The 21345-nt window shown below is 35.1% G+C and overlaps 1 protein-coding gene across 4 annotated transcripts in view; it reads left to right on the top strand.

Moving 5' to 3' along the window:
* Nucleotides 1-21345, top strand: part of CUX1 (cut like homeobox 1) — a 657906-nt gene that overhangs the window by 211847 nt on the left and 424714 nt on the right. For all 4 annotated transcript variants that reach the window (XM_053706261.1, XM_053706258.1, XM_053706259.1 and 1 more), the window contains exon 4: nt 2941-3019. In XM_053706261.1, coding sequence (XP_053562236.1) covers nt 2941-3019 — 79 coding nt within the window. The remainder of the gene's footprint in view (nt 1-2940; nt 3020-21345) is intronic.

The raw sequence follows: 21345 nt of genomic DNA, 5'->3' as shown, positions 1-21345 counted from the left end.
ATTTTTAAAAATAACTGTTAAACATACATTTCTCACTAAAAAATGCATTACATGTTAATTAATTGTATAGCAGATGCTTTAAATACCTGTGCTAGGGTCTGTTTGTCAGCAATAATTTAGAACAAAACAAACTGACATTTTCAAATTCCCAAGATTCCACTTTAACTGAAGAAAGGCAAATGACATAGCCTATGCCCAGGATACTCTGACAGGAGTGTACATAAGTGTGAGATATTCCTTATTAATACAGAGGTAAAAATGCATGCAGAGTGCAGACTCCGCAAATCCTCCTGCTTTGTATGTGAGCTTGGAACAGGGGAGAGCACTAAAGAAAGCAAATGCTGTGCAAGGATGGGGTTAAATCTGATTCATACTTACTGAGATTATAGAGTGCTTCACAAGGTTCTGGTTCCGATGTCAGGATTACACTTTCCCCTGTTAGCTCAGCCTGTACACGCACCCAGTGATCATGCAGATGGTGGCCCAGGAATCTAGACTTACACGCTCTAGTCTAGACAGCCATAGTGAGAGGGGAGAGAAGGTGCTTGCACAGACCTGGTTTACTCAGCAGCGGAGAGCTAGCCTATACGAGCCCCCTCCTGTATGTCATAGGGGGCGGGGCTTCAAATGGTGTAGTCTCGCTGTTTTAAAACCGCGGAGATTAATCGCGGTTTAAAACCGCATCCCCGATTAATAGTGCAGCCCTAATATATATATATATATATATATATATATATATATATAAATATATATATATATGTATATACACATAAATACACATATATAGACATATATATAAATATACATACATATACATCTTTAGAGATGCATATGTATGTATCTCTGTGTTAAAGCCCTTTGCCTGCCTGCCTTTTTTTCTCTAACACCTCATATCTTTTGGCCTTAATAACTTTTTTATTATGTAGCGCTCAATTCAGCCACCAATCAGCAAGTGCTATCCAGGGTGCTGAACCAAAAATGGGCTGGCTGGTAAGCTTACATTTCTGCTTTTTCAAATAGAGATACCATGAGAACTAAGAAAAAATTGATAAAAGGAGTAATTTAGAAAGTTGCATGATCTATCTGAATCATGAAAGAAAAAAAAATGGGTTCAGTATCCCTTTAATACTGAATAAATAAAAGAGAAGCAGAGGGTGTTCATTATTTGAGGTAGAGGTATATTAGGCTGGCTGAAAAATGGAGTGTTGAAGACTTGGACAGATAGGATAGAGTTGCAGTAATCAAGTCAAAATGGTTCATTTTTCAGAACTGTTGCATTTTTGTGAGGATGCAACATATTTTGGAGCTGTTCTGAAGAAGTGACTACATTTGATAAGCAAGTAATTGTAAAGGCCAAAATCAGTTATAACTCCACAATCACTGTCTATAGATGCTATTAGAATAATCATCATTGAGATATTTAATGTTGACATTGTGAATGAAGGTCTGTCATTCACATATAAAAGGGACATTGTACACTAGATTTTTCTTTGCATAAATGTTTTGTAGATGATTCATTTATATAGCCCATCTGGTAGTGTTTTTGTAACAATGTATAGTTTTGCTTATTTTTTTAAATAATGTTGTGCTGATTTTCAGACTTCTTACCAAGCCCCAAAGTATTGGGTACTTGTATGTATGAATTGGGTACTTGCTGATCACCCTTAAGGGTCTCAAGGCGCTGCTCATTTTATCGACCTCGGAAAGATGGAAGACTGAGTGGACCTCGCCGGGGATTGAACCTGCAACCCTTGGGTTGCTACAGAGCTCATCCACAGTGCCTTAGCATGCTGAGCTATCTGTCCGGCAAAGTGTCAGATGTAGACTGAAGTCTACAGACTCCTGCTTTCTCTTGTTTATGTAATGTCTTTTCATATGCAGGGAGTGGGGAGTGTCTACTTTTCCAGCCTTCCCAGTCCCCTTAACTTGGTGTCCCAGCCTAACCTCATCAACAGTGCTAAACTGGGAGCTTTTAAAAGGTTTTATACTGGATTTTTAGTTAAGTATCTGTGCATATTTTTTTATAGTAGTTTTTATTACATGCAGTTATATGAAAATTGGTGTACACTGTCCCTTTAACTTCAAAATGAAGGGGTCTCTCCATGAAGAAGACTAGCTAATTGTAGTGCTTATACTCCAGTATAGAGAGCCAGCACCTCACATACACACATAAGACATGGAACCACAGAAACTTACACACCATATTTACACCTGCACTATACATAAAAGACACCTTCACTGGAGTTATGAAAATCTTTTTAAAAAAAACTCCCAAAACAAAGCAATGTTTATTAGCATATTAATAGGTTTCAGTCTCACAAAGAATGGGTGTTTAATGCCTTGATTGGTGGTTTAAATATGCATTATCTAGTTGGGCATTCTGCCTCATCCAGATATAGTAGATCTGCTCAAATATTTTGGGCACTCTGTAGTTTTTTCTTTTTTGAGATATATATATATATATATATGGCTAAAAAAAAGTACCTAATCTTTAGCATTGATGAGTAATAGTTTTCCTCTCTGCTTTTTTTATTTTTTTATAACTGAAATAGGTAATATTACTTGTATACATTGCAAACAATACAATTTCAGCAAAAAACTATATATACCCTGATATAATATGTTATGTGTATGGTAGATTATGGTATCCTAAATACCTAAATATGTTTTTTATACTCCTAAGCATTTTTATTGTAAAAACTGATGTTACCTGGTCAGCTCATTGGACCAGATACCCTACAGAATTTCTTGCTGCTGTACAAATGATTGATAATAAATAAACTTATTTATGTTCATTTACAACAAAAAAACACTTTGATTTTACACAAATTTTCAAATAAATACACTTTTAGACTATCTAAAGCATAATTATATTCTTTCCAAATGAAGCACAACAATGTTTTGCATGAAATAACGGACTTGTTTCATTCCTCTTTTTAGATTGATGCATTGAGTAAACGAAGCAAAGAATCTGAAGCTGCCTTCTTGAATGTTTATAAGAGATTAATTGATGTTCCAGGTGAGAACACTTTTCATACATTTTGTGCATTGTTGTAATTATTGCAAAACAAGAGGTTTAATGTAAAACCTCTTTACTGGTACATTGCTGTGTAGGGGACTATTGATTGTTTGGAGGTGGCACAGCTTGCAGCTTATAGTTATTAAGGACAAGTCATCTATGTGGAAACATTTCTTCTGGGTCAACTTTATTTTTTAATAGCTGAACATCTATTTTTTTTATTTTTGTGAACTTCTTTAAATTGACTTCATAACACTTGGCTAGAAACAACAACGTTCATCAGCCAAATAAACTGCTAATTTGAGGTTTACCACGTCTGTGGGGTTGTTATGAAATTCATAAACAACAAATACACATTGAAAATGAATAAAACTATTATTTCATTGCAAACTGTATTCCACTTAAGGGTATGCAAATGTAATTCACTTTAGAATGCAGATATATATTTGCTAATATTGTAAATAGTAAGACAATTTTATAGAGATCCAAGGAAACTCCCAGCTTACTCTGTGTGAATTTTTTTGCTATGTTGGCAACTGCATAGTAAGTGTTTTCTGGTCATGTTTAGTGTTTTCAGTCATGTCAAAGTTTAATTTAGCACTATTCTCTAAGCATGGTTTTAAGGTTATCCTCTGACTCCCTCTAGCTATGGGTACCACCATGTTGAAATCTAGCTTTAGCTTCATTCCAGTGACATACATTTGTGTATGTGCAGCAACTCTCCTTCACATACTGTATCTGTGTTAAACCTAGCTTCCAATATGGTGGCACCCATTATTAAACATAGAAACATAGATTTTGACGGCAGATAAGAACCATAGTCTCTTTGTTTAAATCTTATGTTACCTCTTTCTGTTTTCTTTACACCTGACCCTGCGTGGTGCACAAAGGTGAAAATGTATGCAATTGTGTCTGCTGTTGGACATATAAATAAAGAATATAAAAAAAAAAAAAAAAGAACCATAGTCTCAACAAGTCTACCCAATATTTCTTAAAAGTATAAACTTATCTAGTATTAAGGAGAGCCTTATGCTTATCCCTGGCATTCCTGAAGTGCCCTACAGTGTTTGTCAAATTTGAGAGGTGCATGAAATGTAATTAGTGTTTAATGTTCCTTTAATAAAGGTAAATCTAGTGTTTCAGCTTCACCATTTTCAGATTTATAAGGTTACACTGTGCCATGTTATTGTAAATCTGTTCTCCATAACATATAGGGCTATATTACAAGTTGAGCGCAAAGTATCGCTTCTGCAAAATTGATATTTGCACTTAACTTAGTAATACCAGTGCATGCAAATGTGCGCTGGTGTTACAAGTGAGGTTTATAAAAAAACTTTTATTTTTTCACTGCATCCTGTGAGCTTGCGGTAGCAATAACCAGCCACTTGTAATGGCTGGTAAATTATCTCGCTCCCGCAAACAGGCAAATTTGGCCGTTTGCAGTAGCGCAATACTTTAGCGCTCCACTTGTAATCCAGCCCTTAGTCTGCTGGTAACTTCAATATTCATGAAAACTTTGAAGGGTATAAGGGCCATTAGCTTTATGAGAATATGCTCACAAGTCAATGTTTCTGCAAGATTATTCTTTTTTTGTTTAAGAATCTCATAGTTGCCTGTGTAGTGAGGTCTAAATGCTATAATCTAACCAGAGCTGAGAATGTTTTTGCATTAAGCCCACTGTCTTTCTTGAGCTGTGTAATCCAGCACTAAACTGCTTTAGGCAATTGTACAAAATACTGATGAGTGTATGTATCACTTGCTTTAAATATTGCACTGGTATTTAAGCACAATAAACCATACACATATGTGCTTTATTTAAGTTTCACAGAAGTCTAAAGGCTGTGACACACTGCAAGCGGAGCGGCGCGCAGAGTGTAGGTGCGGCTGTGCGTGCTCAGTGTGTCCTGCCTTTTCATCTCTGTGCATTCAGCCGCGTCAGGTCGCGTAGCCGAGCGCTCAGAGTTGAAATATTTAAGGCTGTGACACACTGAGAGCGGCACGCAGCGTGATGATGCAGCTGTGCATGCTCAGGGTGTCCTGCCTTTTCATCTCTGCGCTCTCTGTCGCGTCAGGTCGCGTAGCTGAGAGCTCAGAGTTGAAATATTTGAACTTCAGAAGCGATGCGATGCGGCGCAAAGCAGCTGCTTTGCCTCGTGCCACATCGCTTGCAGTGTGTGACAGCCTTTAAACTTCAGAAGCGATACAATGTGGTGCCTTTGTGTGACATAAAGTAGATACCCTAATTTCTTTGAATACTTTGTGTACTTGTACTTGACAGATAAATCAGAGCTGTTTTAAGGACCCTCATGCTAATTCTTTAGGGTAACTGTTTTTTTTTTCTTTTAGCAAATTACTATTAACTACATCATAGAATATATTTAAAATGCAAGATACAAAGAGCTGCAATAATGTGGTCATAAACATTTGCATAAAATTCCCTTCCATTCATGCTTAGATGTTCAGCCTAGTTCCTACCATAACTAAACAAAGAACAAACCTATTTGGGAGCTTCTGAACTTTGTGTCTGAAATTGTCCACAACAATCAGAGCTGTGAAGTGGTAGAATATGGACGTCTGCTAAATGTAAAAGATGCTTAAAGGGCCATAAAATGATTTTTTTATTTATCCATTACAAAATAAATATAAAGTCCAGATTATAATTTGCATATTCAATATAAAATTAATTCTGGTTTGTTAATAAAATTTGATATATATAAGTTATTTCAGTCTAGTATTGTAAGCGGCATATATTCATCCTCACCAACTTTACTTTAGGTTGTTTTCTTTCTACAGTGCTTGACTGAACAATATAAAGCACGCCAATCTGAAGCTTTATGTCAGATAATGTTACCCCACAAGACACATCTTAGTGTCAGTTTATTTTTTATTTTCCACATATTAATAAATCAAAATGTAATTTACAAATTCAAATATCCATTCAAAGGTTATAAGCATTTGAATTTCAGTGTTTCAGGTACATGAAACACAAATTTTTTTCTTTTGTAATTCAGATGAAGCATGCAACTTAAAAAAACAAAACAAAAACAGTTTACTTCAATTTACTTTGTTTTCATGTTATTCTTCATTTAAGAGGTATCTAGATAGGTAGCGTGCACATTTCTGGAGCACTACATGGTAGGAAACACTGCTGCCACTGACTGCTGTTGGAAATGTATAACATTGTTAAAAGCATTCTTGCACAATTGCAGCCATATAAAGCACTAGACCCGTGCATGCTCCTGAGTCTGCATACTAGCTTTTTAACAAAAGGTTTTTAAGATAATTAAGTTAATTTGATAATAGAAATAACTTTTTTTATGTTTTATAAATTTTTTATGTTTTTGTTTTTTAAATGGCACACTCTATCTGAATAATGAAAGGAAATGTTTGGGTTTTATGTCTCTTTCGCCTAGGATGGTTGTAGGAGCTTAAAGGGACAGTTTGCTCAAAAAATGTCTCCCCTTTAATTTGTTCCCAATGATCCGCTTTACCTGCTGGAGTGTATTCCATTTTCCATTGTTCTCTCCAAATTTTGATCTTAGGTTTATGGACAGATACAAGATAAAGAAGCATGTATATGTACACAATGTAATATAGTAATGAGATCTGATTTTACCTACAAGCTCAACCCATTTTATTAGGTTGTGGCTTCAAAACACAAAATCAACTAATTCATATACACAAATAATCCCTTCAAAAGCAAATTCTCATACATTTTATACTCTGCAGTTGGTAATTGGAAACACATTAAGGGAAAAACAATTTTACAGTATACTGTCCCTTTATGTGTTTAATATTTATGGTCACATTTTACATTACATTCTAAAAATCCATTGAATATGGTAAGAAAATGTTTTTCTAACATTATTGTAATTGTTGACACAACCAGTTAATTCCAAAGCAAGCCATAAACCTCAGTATGTGCCTTTGTAAAATGATAGTATTGTCTGAAAACTACAGTTATAGGAAGAATCTTCCTCATCCCCAAATTCTAGCTTTCCTTTTAATTATAGTTATTTAGCAGGTGTGGCTGTTTCAATAGGATAATGTGACTAGCTTAATTGTGATTATCTTTGTTAAAATGTAAACAGAACATATTGCTCATCTATATTTATGGCTAACCTTTTATGCTGTTTTCTCATCTATAATTGATAGGACGGCTGTCCTGTCAAAAATAATTATAAAAATAATTATTTGCTTTACACTATGACACATAATATTAAAGATCCTGTTTGTCTATTATGGCTGACAGTTTGAATTTCATAAATGAACATAGAACCATTGATTAAGATTATACTTTGAAAAGTAAATATCACTATTCAAAGGTTACATAGATCTACACTAAATGTTTACTGTGAGGTATGAATCATGAACAGTACAAAAAGAATGTTGCTAGTGAGGTGTTCCACATGGAGGTCATACTTTGATGACAACTGTAGTTATTTATTTTTTAACTTTTCATTACATTCTGCAGTACAGTACTGTATAGTGGGTACAAAATTGTTATATAATCTCTGTGTTGCAGACCAATGATCAAAAGCCACAATTTTGTGAATAAAATATTGTATGTGCTGAAATTGTAGTATCCATGAGATCCCACTTGTAGCAATTATGCCATTGATCTTGATTTTATAAAAGGATTGGCATTATGTTAGGGGTTGCGGTTATGGATTGTTTTTAGGGTTAGGAGTTACTGTCTTTTGTGTGCTACAGTGGTCCAGCCCTTCCTGGACTTTATCTTTGCACAAAGTGAGATAGAAGTGTTAAGAGCCCCTTTAAGAGCTAACACTCCAAATGCTAATTGTTGGGGACAAAAGAAGAGGTGGTTCCATCAAAGCTGAGCTGATCATAGGGCTAGGTCCATCTAGGGTAACAAATAAATTTCACTCTAGGTAATATCCCTGTAAAATACAAATAGTAACTCACTTTATGGACTGCATCAGCAGCTAAAATATTCCTTATGTCTTAACATGGGGTCCCTAAATCACACATCTACATTACTCCCAATCAAAGATGAACACCTTTGGTAAAAAGTACACAAGATAATTGTCCTCTGCTTTACATTCACAGTGCATGTTACCCCCTCCCCTATTGCTTGTTGCCTTAAGTCCATGAGAAGCAATACCTCCTCATTATGTATGTTACCAGGCATCAAAGCCATGTTTTCATACAGTGCTGAATTGCTCAATAGCAGATGCACTTCCTCATTGCTTTTTCTATGTTAAGAAAAGGGTGCATATTGAGCTTATATCTTGCCTCTGCAGAAATTAGAGGGTAAATACAGCCTTTCATTTGAAAAGGGGTAATTTGCTCTGTCAAATCAGGAGTCCTATCTGAGTTTCAGGTGATCATTGACCCATTGAGATCACCTGTAGCCCTAACCAACCAGGGAGATGTTGAGAAGAGGTGTAGGGCTCTAAGAAAGCTCCTATCTCCTCACCTGTAACACTCTGAGGTGAAGTAACACCTTACTGTTGTACTGCTTAGTGTATTCTAGTCAAGCTTGTCAAATATCTCCATTTGCTGCGAGTTATGGTTGTTACAGTTAAAAACCTATATGGCAATTCTATATCTTTTTACCTTCAGTCAGTCTTCTGATGGAAATAGATATTGAGAGTATAAATACTGAAATATCTTTTTAGGGGAAGCAGCATACACCAGTACTTATTAGAGATGGTAATATTTTAACAATGCTACTGTCGGCTTACCTTGGCATGGTCGCATACTTATTTTGGCACCAATGTCACCTAGGAATATTTTATATGCAATAATGAAATTAGTTTTGATGACACTGAGAATTTATAGATTTATTTATACATCATCTGTCAAATAATTGAGCAACTGTGGCTACTGAGAGAAAACTGTGAGAGCATTTTAAACCCACTCTTGTGTAAATGCGAGTCATTTCTTCTATATCCTCACCTCTATTTTTATTTCTTACAGGTATAATGTGTAAGCTTCGTTCTTTTTTGCCAGGATAAATATGCATATTTTTTCTTTAAGCTTTCCAAGATCACAGAAGTATGTTTTACATTGAAGATCTCATTAATCTGAATTTGCTGGTGATTTGCAGCAGCCTACACGTTCCACATATAATGTGTGATGCGTGCTAATGTAAAGCAGCCTGTTAACTGATGTAGACTAACTTTTATAGGTTTGTGAGGTTATTAATGGATCTGCTAGTCTCCCTTTTGACATTGATTTAGTACTTATAAACCAAGTTTCCAAAGATTTTTTTCTTACTTTCATGGGGAATCTCATGCATTTTTTAATGCAATTTATTATAAATTTCCCCTGCATGTATTGCTGACTGTAGTTTAGAAATCACTGAGGTAAAAGACAAATGGGATTTGCAGGTCAAACTGAAGAAATTAATTTATTGAAGAATCATTTTCCACGACCACTACATGACAAGAGAAAGGGCTGGTGTACTGTTCTTGTGTTCTACATCAGAGTAAAACATAAAGAGTTTTTGAACTCACATTCTATTATTAGTTCATACTCCTATTGCTAATATAGCCATTTAAAACTAATTTGCATTTTTGTTTCATATAAGGAGTAATAAACTTTTTTTAGCTATGATATTTTTTATTATATATTTGCGCTCCACTCAGCAATACCAGGTGTTACAAGTTAAGCTCAATGTGAATGCGACCTCGCAGCAAATTTTAAATATAGATGGACAGCGTTGAGTGATGAGCCAATCACTCTAATGCTATTTAAAGGGGGCGCTACACCTCAATAGATGCACACACATATATATATATATATATATATATATATATATATATATATATATATATAATGGGGAAAAATGCAAAAGCATAGGCCTCTTGATAGAAAAGAAAGCAGGAGGCAAACAACAATGGGGTATTGAAATAATGAAGAAAAAATTGGCGCCAAGTATGACGCACAACGTAACGTAAACTTTTTTTGGCGCCAAAAATGACCGGAAATGACACACTTGCGTCACTAATGACGCCGCCGTGTGAAAGGTCTCGGCGTCACGTATGACGCCGGAAATGACGAAGTTGCGTCAAAAACGTATTTTTCCGCGCCAAAAAAGTTCGCGCCAAAAATGACGCAATAAAGTCTAACATTTGACGCACCCGCGGGCCTAATACCCGCAAATGCAAAAAGTAGTCAAATTGAAAAAGACTAAACCCCAGGTAAGAAATAAATTTCCTAAAGTGTTTATATTCCCAAATATGAAACTGACAGTCTGCAGAAGGAAATACATGAACCTGACTCATGGCAAATATAAGTACAATACATATATTTAGAACTTTATATAATTTGCATAAAGTGCCAAACCATAGCTGAGAGCTTAAGCTTAAGTAAATGAAAACATTCTTACCAAAAGACACCCATCCACATATAGCAGATAGCCAAACCAGTACTAAAACAGTTCTTCAGTAGAGGTAATGGTAAATTTGAGAGTATATCGTCGATCTGAAAAGGGAGGTAGGAGATGAATCTCTACGACCGATAACAGAGAACCCATGAGAAAGACCCCCATTAGAGAAATCATTGTATTCAATAGGTGATACTCCCTTCACGTCCCTCTGACATTCGCTGTACTCTGAGAGGAATCAGGCTTCAACAATTCTGAGAAGCGCATATCAACGTAGAAATCTTAGCACAAACTTACTTCACCACCTCCATAGGAGGCAAAGTTTGTAAAACTGAATTGTGGGTGTGGTGAAGGGTGTATTTATAGGCATTTTGAGGTTTGGGAAACTTTGCCCCTCCTGGTAGGATTGTATATCCCATATGTCACTAGCTCAGGGACTCTTGCCAATTACATGAAATATATATATATATATATATATATATATATATATATAAAGCCTATACTGTAATAAAATCTGTATCCTATAAAATATCAATTGGCAAGTGTATAGATAGCAATAGAATATTAGGCAAATCCCAGCTTCATAATGCACCAATTATAAACTGATATCATACAGACTGTATGATACAGTGGCAAAATACATTCAATTTCATTCAAATACACTTTGTTATATATACGGTAAATACCAATCCCAAGTAAGTCTCTGTAAAAAAGTCTCTTCAAATACTCCAATGACACAAAGGACAAATGGCACGGAAGAAACTCTGTGGCTGCTCTCTGGAAAGGCTCGTCAGAATCATAGGAATTCCTAGAGATAGGAAAAGATACAGAGGCTCCTCTAAGTGCAGTATCACCAGACAAATCCGATCAGCAACAAAGATATACAGTATGTAAATGTACTCACATTTAGCAAAGCACACTGTAGTGTAAATGGGGCAGACCGAGACTTCTGAGCCGCTCGGCTGACTCTAAGCAACAATGATTCTCACAGGAGGATATTACTCCGTATTCTCCCTGCAGCGCTCTGTGTTGTATCTGCCAAAGGTAACTTGTAAGCAACCTCCTCTTAACGAAGGTACAAGTACATGAAACAGTGACTTTTCCAAAAGTCAAAGAAGGCAGCGGTAGTATGTTTAAATTACTTTACTTTAAAACATATGAAATACAATAACAGTGACGCGTTTCTCAGCGTGCAACGCCGTTTCCTCAGACTGTATTAACAAAAACTACCGCTGTCTATTTGAACCCACAGTGACCAATCAATGATGCTTTATTGTCAGACCCATGCCTCCTTGTGTGACATCACACAGGTGCATAGCGTTCAGATGTTACCTTCTAATGACTAGATCTCTCTCCTGTTGCAAGTACTAGTGCTTGAAACAGAAAGAAAACATTTGTATTTTACCAATATAACGTGTTTAATATGTAAGCATTATATTCATTTAAAAACTACACCTATATTCATAGTATATGATCAGTGCTTGACATTGTAACAATCTCAGCATAGCATATTTAAACATTACGATCACTTCCCCCTAGAACAATGTGCAAGATGCATCATTATATTAATAAAACCCCATTTTAAATGTATATATGTCTCTCAACAAATGCATCCACCATATTTATTACAAAAGTGATATGATACTTCATCTATTATATGAAAGTAATGAGTGGATATAATGTCACTCATGTGTGTGTGTGTATATATATATATATATATATATATATATAAATGTCTCAACTATAGTGACCTATAATACTCATTTCTATCGAGGTCTAGTTTTTTACATAAGGTCCTGCAAAAGAATAGATATATATTTCTCTCTAGTGATACTTTCAAGCCTTTTATGTTAATAATAGTAGTTCGCTTCGACCCCATACAATTAAAACTAACCATCCTATTCAGATATCCTAACTTACAACCATATGGACCATTGATATTTTCCATACATATAACACGCTATCAAAGTGCTAAAATTAGTGACGTTTAGTATCCTAAAAATTCCTCCATATTAAATATGGAGGTAAAGTTTTGTGAACTTTCTAAGTTTAAAGGACCAGTAAACACAGTAGATTTGCATAATCAACAAATGCAAGATAACAAGACAATGCAATAGCATTTACTCTGAATTTCAAATGAGTAGTAGATTCTTTTCCAACACATTTCAAAGTTTTGTATATTTCCACTCCCCCTGTACCATGTGATAGCAATCAGCCAATCACAAATGCATATACGTATAGTCTGTGAATTCTTGCACATGCTCAGTAGGAGCTGGTGACTCAAAAAAGTGTAAATATAAAAGACTGTGCACATTTTTTTTTAATGGAAGTAAATTGGAAAATTGTTTAAAATTACACGCTGCATCTGAGTCATGAAAACCTACTAAAACCTGAGTGTCCCTTTAAAGATATTTCTAGATATATGTTGATAAGTGACAAAATCCTATTCAAATCTCCTACTCATATAGAGGACACTTAATTTGAATATATTCATAATAAATGTGAAGTGAACCCCCTACTTAAAGTGAAAATAAATTATTAATAATAATAAGTGTAATATATAATCCAAATTTAGAGTCCATTTTTTTTTTTTTAAAAGGCCTTGTGGATAAAGAGAATTTAGATTGTAAATCCAGAAGGTTTTCCTCTGGCGTAACCTTATGAGTCTGTTATATCTATGGGATTTTGGTATCGTTTCTATTGGAGTAATGCAAAAACAATTTTGGTCTCCCCCATTCTTCATATGTACCTTGGAAAACTAATGTGCCATATGGCCAGTTTAAACGTATCGGAAGGAACTGCAGTAATATACAAGTATTTGATGAACAAAGTCTATCTTTAAAAGAACTTTTCATTGAAAAAGGTTATCCACCTAGCCTTGTTGAGAATAGTTATCTGAAAGCAAGGTCTGATGAGAGAATCCCAAAATTAGTATCAAAAAAGCAAATGAAGAAACAAAGAATTGTAGTACAGTGTTTATAACACAGTTTAATAGCCATCATAAGGACATTAAAAAGGTTTTAGGTAAATACTGGGATATCCTTAAAAAGGATTCTGTTTTGAAGGAAGCCATAGGTGAACAGCCTAGGGTGGTTTTTAAAAGAGCACCTACCCTTAAAAACCTTTTAGCACCAAGTAAGATAGTAAAACATGCAATAAAACCATTTGATAAGATATTAAGATCAGAACAATTGAAACTTACATTTTTTTTTTTTTTTAAACGGGGTCGTACAGTTGTGGGAAAAAGAATTGTTAAATGTGCAAGTACTTCACACATGGTAGAACCACGTTTGAATTAAATACATCCAAATATTCATATATGATCACCGGCTCACTATCATGTGCCTCAACTTATGTCATATACCTATTAACCTGTAAATGTGGGGTTAACTATGTGGGCCGCACTATAAGACGTTTGAGTCACAGATGGTCAGAACACTTTAGAAATATTAAAAATAAATACCAACATCATATTGTGTCTAGAAATTTTTATATGAACCATGGGGGAGACCAAAATTGTTTTTGCATTACTCCAATAGAAACGATTCCAAAATCCCGTAGATATAACAGATTCATAAGGTTACGCCAGAGGGAAACCTTCTGGATTTACAAACTAAATTCTCTTTATCCACAAGGCCTTAACTTAAACATAGACCTTGCAGCTTTTTAAAAATAATAATAAAAAAAATGGACTCCATTTGGATTATATATTACACTTATTATTATTAATAATTTATTTTCACTTTAAGAAGGGGGTTCACTTCACATTTATTATGAATATATTCACATTAAGTGCCCTCTATATGAGTAGGAGATTTGAATAGGATTTTGTTACTTTTGATAATTTTGTGATAATTGTTAAAAGAACAAATCATACATATCACTGTACACTACTATACTAGATATAACAACATTTTAAATTAGGGGGAGATAAAAGGTGAGTTTAAAATCCTCCACTACACACAAAATATAGAAAAAATAACTCATTGTGTAGTTCATTAACAAATCTAGACAGGCCCAGAAGCTTGTTTTCCCACAGAAATCCTCTGAATTACATTGTTTCCAATGCAGCAAAGGATTCTGGGTAAGATATGCAAATTAAGTACACAATGACACACCTTTTTACTTCAGTCTGCTTTTCAGCAGGTTCCCTTTACGCCAAAGTATCGCTGTTCACACAGCTTATAAACTTAACTAGGGTTAGTGCATTGATTCATAACCATCCCAGGACAGACTGTTTCGTGGTTATTGCCACTCATCAGCTGGGAGAAGGTTAGAATCACTGCTGGGTGAAGTTGATTCCAGACAGAATACAACAACATTTTAAATTAGGGGGAGATAAAAGGCGAGTTTAAAATCCTCCACTACGCACAATATATAGAAAAAATAACTAATTGTGTAGTTCATTAACAAATCTAGACAAGACCAGAAGCTTGTTTTCCCACAGAAAACCTCTGAATTACATGGTTTCCAATGTGTGTCATTGTGTACTTAATTTGCATATCTTACCCAGAATCCTTTGCTGCATTGGAAACAATGTAATTCAGAGGTTTTCTGTGGGAAAACAAGCTTCTGGGCCTGTCTAGATTTGTTAATGAACTACACAATGAGTTATTTTTTCAATATTTTGTGCGTAGTGGAGGATTTTAAACTCGCCTTTTATCTCCCCCTAATTTAAAATGTTGTTGTATTCTGCCTGGAATCAACTTCACCCAGCAGTGACCAATCAATGATGCTTTATTGTCAGACCCACGCCTCCTTGTGTGACATCACACAGGTGCATAGCGTTCAGATGTTACCTTCTAATGACTAGATCTCTCTCCTGTTGCAAGTACAAGTGCTTGAAACAAAAAGAAAACATTTGTATTATACCAATATAATGTGTTTAGTATGTAAGCATTATATTCATTTAAACTGTCTAGATATATGTTGACATATATATATATATATATATATATATATATATATATATCTAGTATAGAAAAAATAACTCATTGTGTAGTTCATTAACAAATCTAGACAGGCCCAGAAGCTTGTTTTCCCACAGAAAAACTCTGAATTACATTGTTTCCAATGCAGCAAAGGATTCTGGGTAAGATATGCAAATTAAGTACACAATGACACACCTTTTTGCTTCAGTCTGCTTTTCAGCAGGTTCCCTTTACGCCAAAGTATCGCTGTTCACACAGCTTATAAACTTAACTAGGGTTAATGCATGGATTCATAACCATCCCAGGACAGACTGTTTCGTGGTTATTGCCACTCATCAGCTGGGAGAAGGTTAGAATCACTGCTGGGTGAAGTTGATTCCAGGCAGAATACAACAACATTTTAAATTAGGGGGAGATAAAAGGCGAGTTTAAAATCCTCCACTACGCACAAAATATTGAAAAAATAACTCATTGTGTAGTTCATTAACAAATCTAGACAGGCCCAGAAGCTTGTTTTCCCACAGAAAACCTCTGAATTACATTGTTTCCAATGCAGCAAAGGATTCTGGGTAAGATATGCAAATTAAGTACACAATGACACACATTGGAAACCATGTAATTCAGAGGTTTTCTGTGGGAAAACAAGCTTCTGGGCTTGTCTAGATTTGTTAATGAACTACACAATTAGTTATTTTTTCTATATATTGTGCGTAGTGGAGGATTTTAAACTCGCCTTTTATCTCCCCCTAATTTAAAATGTTGTTGTATTCTGTCTGGAATCAACTTCACCCAGCAGTGATTCTAACCTTCTCCCAGCTGATGAGTGGCAATAACCACGAAACAGTCTGTCCTGGGATGGTTATGAATCCATGCATTAACCCTAGTTAAGTTTATAAGCTGTGTGAACAGCGATACTTTGGCGTAAAGGGAACCTGCTGAAAAGCAGACTGAAGTAAAAAGGTGTGTCATTGTGTACTTAATTTGCATATCTTACCCAGAATCCTTTGCTGCATTGGAAACAATGTAATTCAGAGGTTTTCTGTGGGAAAACAAGCTTCTGGGCCTGTCTAGATTTGTTAATGAACTACACAATGAGTTATTTTTTCTATACTTGATATATATATATATATATATATATATATATATATATATATGTCAACATATATCTAGACAGTTTAAATGAATATAATGCTTACATACTAAACACATTATATTGGTATAATACAAATGTTTTCTTTTTGTTTCAAGCACTTGTACTTGCAACAGGAGAGAGATCTAGTCATTAGAAGGTAACATCTGAACGCTATGCACCTGTGTGATGTCACACAAGGAGGCGTGGGTCTGACAATAAAGCATCATTGATTGGTCACTGTGGGTTCAAATAGACAGCTGTAGTTTTTGTTAATACAGTCTGAGGAAACAGCGTTGCACGCCGAGAAATACGTCACTGTTATTGTTTTTAATATGTTTTAAAGTAAAGTATTTTAAACATACTACCGCTGCCTTCTTTGACTTTTGGAAAAGTCACTGTTTCATGTACCTGTAACTTCGTTAAGAGGAGGTTGCTTACAAGTTACCTTTGGCAGATACAACACGGAGCGCTGCAGGGAGAATACAGAGTAATTTCCTCCTGTGAGAATCATCGTTGCTTAGAGTCAGCCGAGTGGCTCAGAAGTCTCGGTCTGCCCATTTGCACTACAGTGTGCTGTGCTAAATGTGAGTACATTTATATACTGTATATCTTTGTTGCTGATCGGATTTGTCTGGTGATACTGCACTTAGTGAAAAAATCTAGAGGCGCCTCTATCTCCAGGAATTACTAAAATGTAGAATATATATGTATATGAATATATACATATATTTATGTGTTTATATGTGTATAAACACATATTAACGCATACATATATATGTGTATAAGCATATAGATATATATTAACAGTATAAACACAGTCCCCATAGGCCGCAATGTAAAGGCACTTTTCAGTGCCATTTTTGTTTCCCAAACACACCTCATCCCCTCACTTTAACCCCTTTATAACTGCTTTGTGCAGTTTTTTTTTATTAAAACCTATGATTTTTTGGTAGGTTTGTGTTATTTATCTTGCTCATTTGAAGATTATATATAGTGAAGATTATATTTGTATTGTGTATGCATATTCTTGATTACTAAGTTACAGGAATTTGTGTCTCTGTTGAGGTTTTACAATTTTTCATGGCCTAGAGTTATCTGTGGTCATTCTACTGTCAACGGCCTTGTATAAATGGGCAGAAAACATTATTGCACATAATGAAAGTAAAGAAGTGGATGAAATGCTAAAATGTTCATCAGTACATACATAAGGCCAGATTACCGGTGGAGAAAAAATGAATGCTCCTGCTTGAGCGTTAATTGGGCTAGATGTAAGCTTTTTGCGCTTGTCGTGTTGCGCTGGTATTATCAGTTGAAAGTAAACTGTTTCACTCTTGTGGTAACCCTACAGGCGCTTAAATCTGAAGTTAGAATATCGCGTTCACATTCACGTATTCCCCCATAGAAGTCAATGGAGAAAAAAAGAGGGAAAAAACCTAACACCACTCTCTCGCACAAACACGATCGCATATTCTCATGTGCGCTAACCCAAGATAAAAATTGAAATATTTCACATTCCAATGTTCTTCACATAACAGAATATGTTCTATTTATTCATAAATAAATATTTCTACATATATCAGATTTTGTTTTTGGTAAAATATTTATATATATATATATATATATATATATATATATATATATATATGAATATATATATATGAATATATATTTATAAATATATAGAACATTTTCCACTATGTGCAGGACATTGGAATGTACAAACATAGTTAACCTTTATTAAAAATGAGTACTGCTTAAATATGCTTTTACATGTTTTCATCTACGTAACGGCAAAGGGCTCCAATGCACTGATATATGTCTATATATGTATACATATGTATTTATGTGTATATATGTCTGTAAATACATATATACACAGATAAATACATAAGTGTACAGGTATACCTCACTTTACAGCGCTTCACTTTACAGCGATTCGCTAATACAGCGCTTTGTGGAGCTGAAGTTCAACCTCCAAGGATTTTGAAACAGTGCTATAATAATCGTGAGATTGCTAGAAAAGTGACTGGCACCATTTTGCTATGCTTAGTTCACTCTGTTTATAGCATTGCAGTGCAATCTGTGTCTCAGTGCTATAGTCTGGCAAATTTTACTACAGTAATTGTCACAATTTTACAGGTACAGTATTTATTGAATACTTGCTGTGCTAGTGTTAAACTAAATGTAGCACTATTGCACCCCTAATATATGTTAGTTCAAACATGTTTTCAAGATTTTAAACACTGAAAAGAAAACTAAAACTGTCTTGTTTCACTTTAAGGCGGTTTTCACTTTACAGCGGAGCTCCGGTCCCTAACCCGCTGTATGAGCGGGGTATACCTGTATATATAAGTTCTTGTACCAAGCACTTACGTTTCACACCTCTTCTACGCAGCTGCCGGGATGCATGTTCATATTTCACATATATATAATCACCAGTATATATATATATTTTATATATATATTAATACATATACATCGTTAGACATGTATATGTATCTATCTCAATGCCTTTTTTTTTCTAACCACCGAGACCTCATATCTTTGAGCCTTTATAACTTTTGTGTGCAATATATTATTGAATATTTTTTATTAGATTGTGTTATTATGAGTGTAAGTGTAATACGAGCAGTAAGCCCGATGAGCGTAAACCCTCGCTATAAACTCCTTATTGCTCGGGCGTAAACGTTTGTGCTCCACTCGCCCATAATCTATTATTGTTATCTTTATTTGCAATGGGCCAACAGATTTCGTGCAATATACAGGGGTACAATAAATAAAGGTAAAACATGGAAAGCAGATTAGGAGAGAAAGATTACAGGGCCCTGCTCCCTAGAGAGTTTGCAGTCTATTTATTACATATCTATATATTTTTTTCTTTGTCATGATTCTTATTTACTTAAGAAAGACAGAATGGTAGGACTTTAAACAGGTGTATTTAGAAATGTATTTTTTTTTCCAATTACAAAATAAAATTTATACATTATTGTTAAGGCATTTTTTAAATTTTGACAAATAATAAGCTTCAGCTTTAATAGAAAGTTACGTCTCTCTTAGCAAACGTCTTTCATTACTATAAACTGCATATAGGGAGAATATTTGTAATCCTTCTCCATGCATCTATCTTGTGCATTTCCTCTTATTTTGTGTTTGTGGCTTCTTCTCAAGGGACTGCTTGATCAGATCTTTGTGCTGTGTTTCCTGACACTGCCCCATAATATGCCTGGAAAGGTTCTCTCGGAGACTTCCCTATGAGTCCAGAGCTAACGTCACAGACCTCTTTGTGCGCCTTTGTTTTCGTTGTAAAATTAGATCAAGTTGCTCTGTTTTGGGCTGACTCAGGAAGTAAAGGACTTGATTGAGAAGATCAGCTTTCTCTTTGTGGTGTTTGAGGTAGAAATAGAAAATGTAGCTGTGTCTGAGGAAGAATCATGTTGCCTGAGCTTCCATTTTTGTATTCTCATTCACCACTTTCTGGCCACTAAATAACTGGGTGGTCTTTCCACACTTGAAATCTAGACAGCTTTTCATCAGTTGCTCATCAGCATGCTAATTGCTCTATGACTAATTAGACCCTGAATTCCAGTTGATTTTCTATAATAAGACAGCTGGTTTAATTATGTAATCATATGATTATATTAGCCTAGAGTGCCCTGGCAAAAAGTAACGTATGCAGGAATGTAACGCAGTCGTATGAGCTGAACACACAAGGGGTGCATTCATCTTCATTCTGGCACACTGGGAGGCGGGGTTAGCTTGTAGTGTTCTTTGTGTTAAAGGCAGGGTAAAGGAAGATCATTTGTTATGGAGAAGTGAACAATAAAAGGAACGTGCACTGTATGTGTTTGTGTGTGCATGTATATATATTTAAATTTAAACCACAGATTGTTATAAACAGGGGGATTTAACATCTTAGCTTCTACTAATACACAACAGTAGTTTAGCCCAGTAAGAGACATGGACAGTCATGGGTTAAATTTCTGCCACAGCACACATAAACAGAACGATTTAACCCATGGACTACCTGGAATATAGACAAGCATGACTACTTACTGGAGTGATTTAACTCCTTGACTAACAGACACACAGATGTGCTTTAACCCCTTGATTTATAGGAACACACACATATAAGTGTTTTTAGAGCTTGATTTGTGGGAATGGAGCAGTGATTTAACTCCTTACCTTCTGTGGGTCCTGGGGAGAGGTTACGTCCTTCTCTTTTACTCGCTGCACACAAGAACTTGTAAGGCAAAGCAGAGGAGGAGGAGAGCTCTAAACCTTATAGCTGAGCAAAGTGACACTAGACTGTGCTGGTTTACAGCCGAAAGGGGATAGAAAGTAGCTAATCACTGCATCCTCCTCAGGTAATATACCAAAGTTTAAGGGGATTTTAATGGCTGCTCCATGGCACCCAGGGTCAACTTTTCTATCTATCTATCAACAGCTATTTATCTATCTAGCAGCTATCTATCTTTCTATCTGTATCTATCTATTTCTCTATCTAACATCTATCTAACATCTATCTATCTCTATCTATCTTTTTATTTTTCTAACATCTATCTGTCTCCATCTATCTATACTATCTCTCACTATCATCTCTATCTGTCTATCTCTATCTATCTATCTATCTATCTATCTATCTGTATATCTATCATCTCTGTCTCACTATCATATCTATATATCTCTATATCTGTCTGTCTATATATCTATCTGCATATCTATAATCTATCTCTCTCTCATTATCATCTCTATATATTTATATATCTAGCTGTTTATCTAGCTGTATACCTATCATATCTATCTATCTATCTATCTATCTATCTATCTATCTAGCTGTTTATCTATCATCTCTCTCACTATCATTTATATCTATCTATCTATCTATCTATCATCTATCTATGGTCTATCT

Source organism: Bombina bombina, chromosome 3 (genome assembly GCF_027579735.1).
Source record: "Bombina bombina isolate aBomBom1 chromosome 3, aBomBom1.pri, whole genome shotgun sequence".
Taxonomy (NCBI): domain Eukaryota; kingdom Metazoa; phylum Chordata; class Amphibia; order Anura; family Bombinatoridae; genus Bombina; species Bombina bombina.
This window is presented reverse-complemented; position numbering and strand designations above follow the sequence as displayed.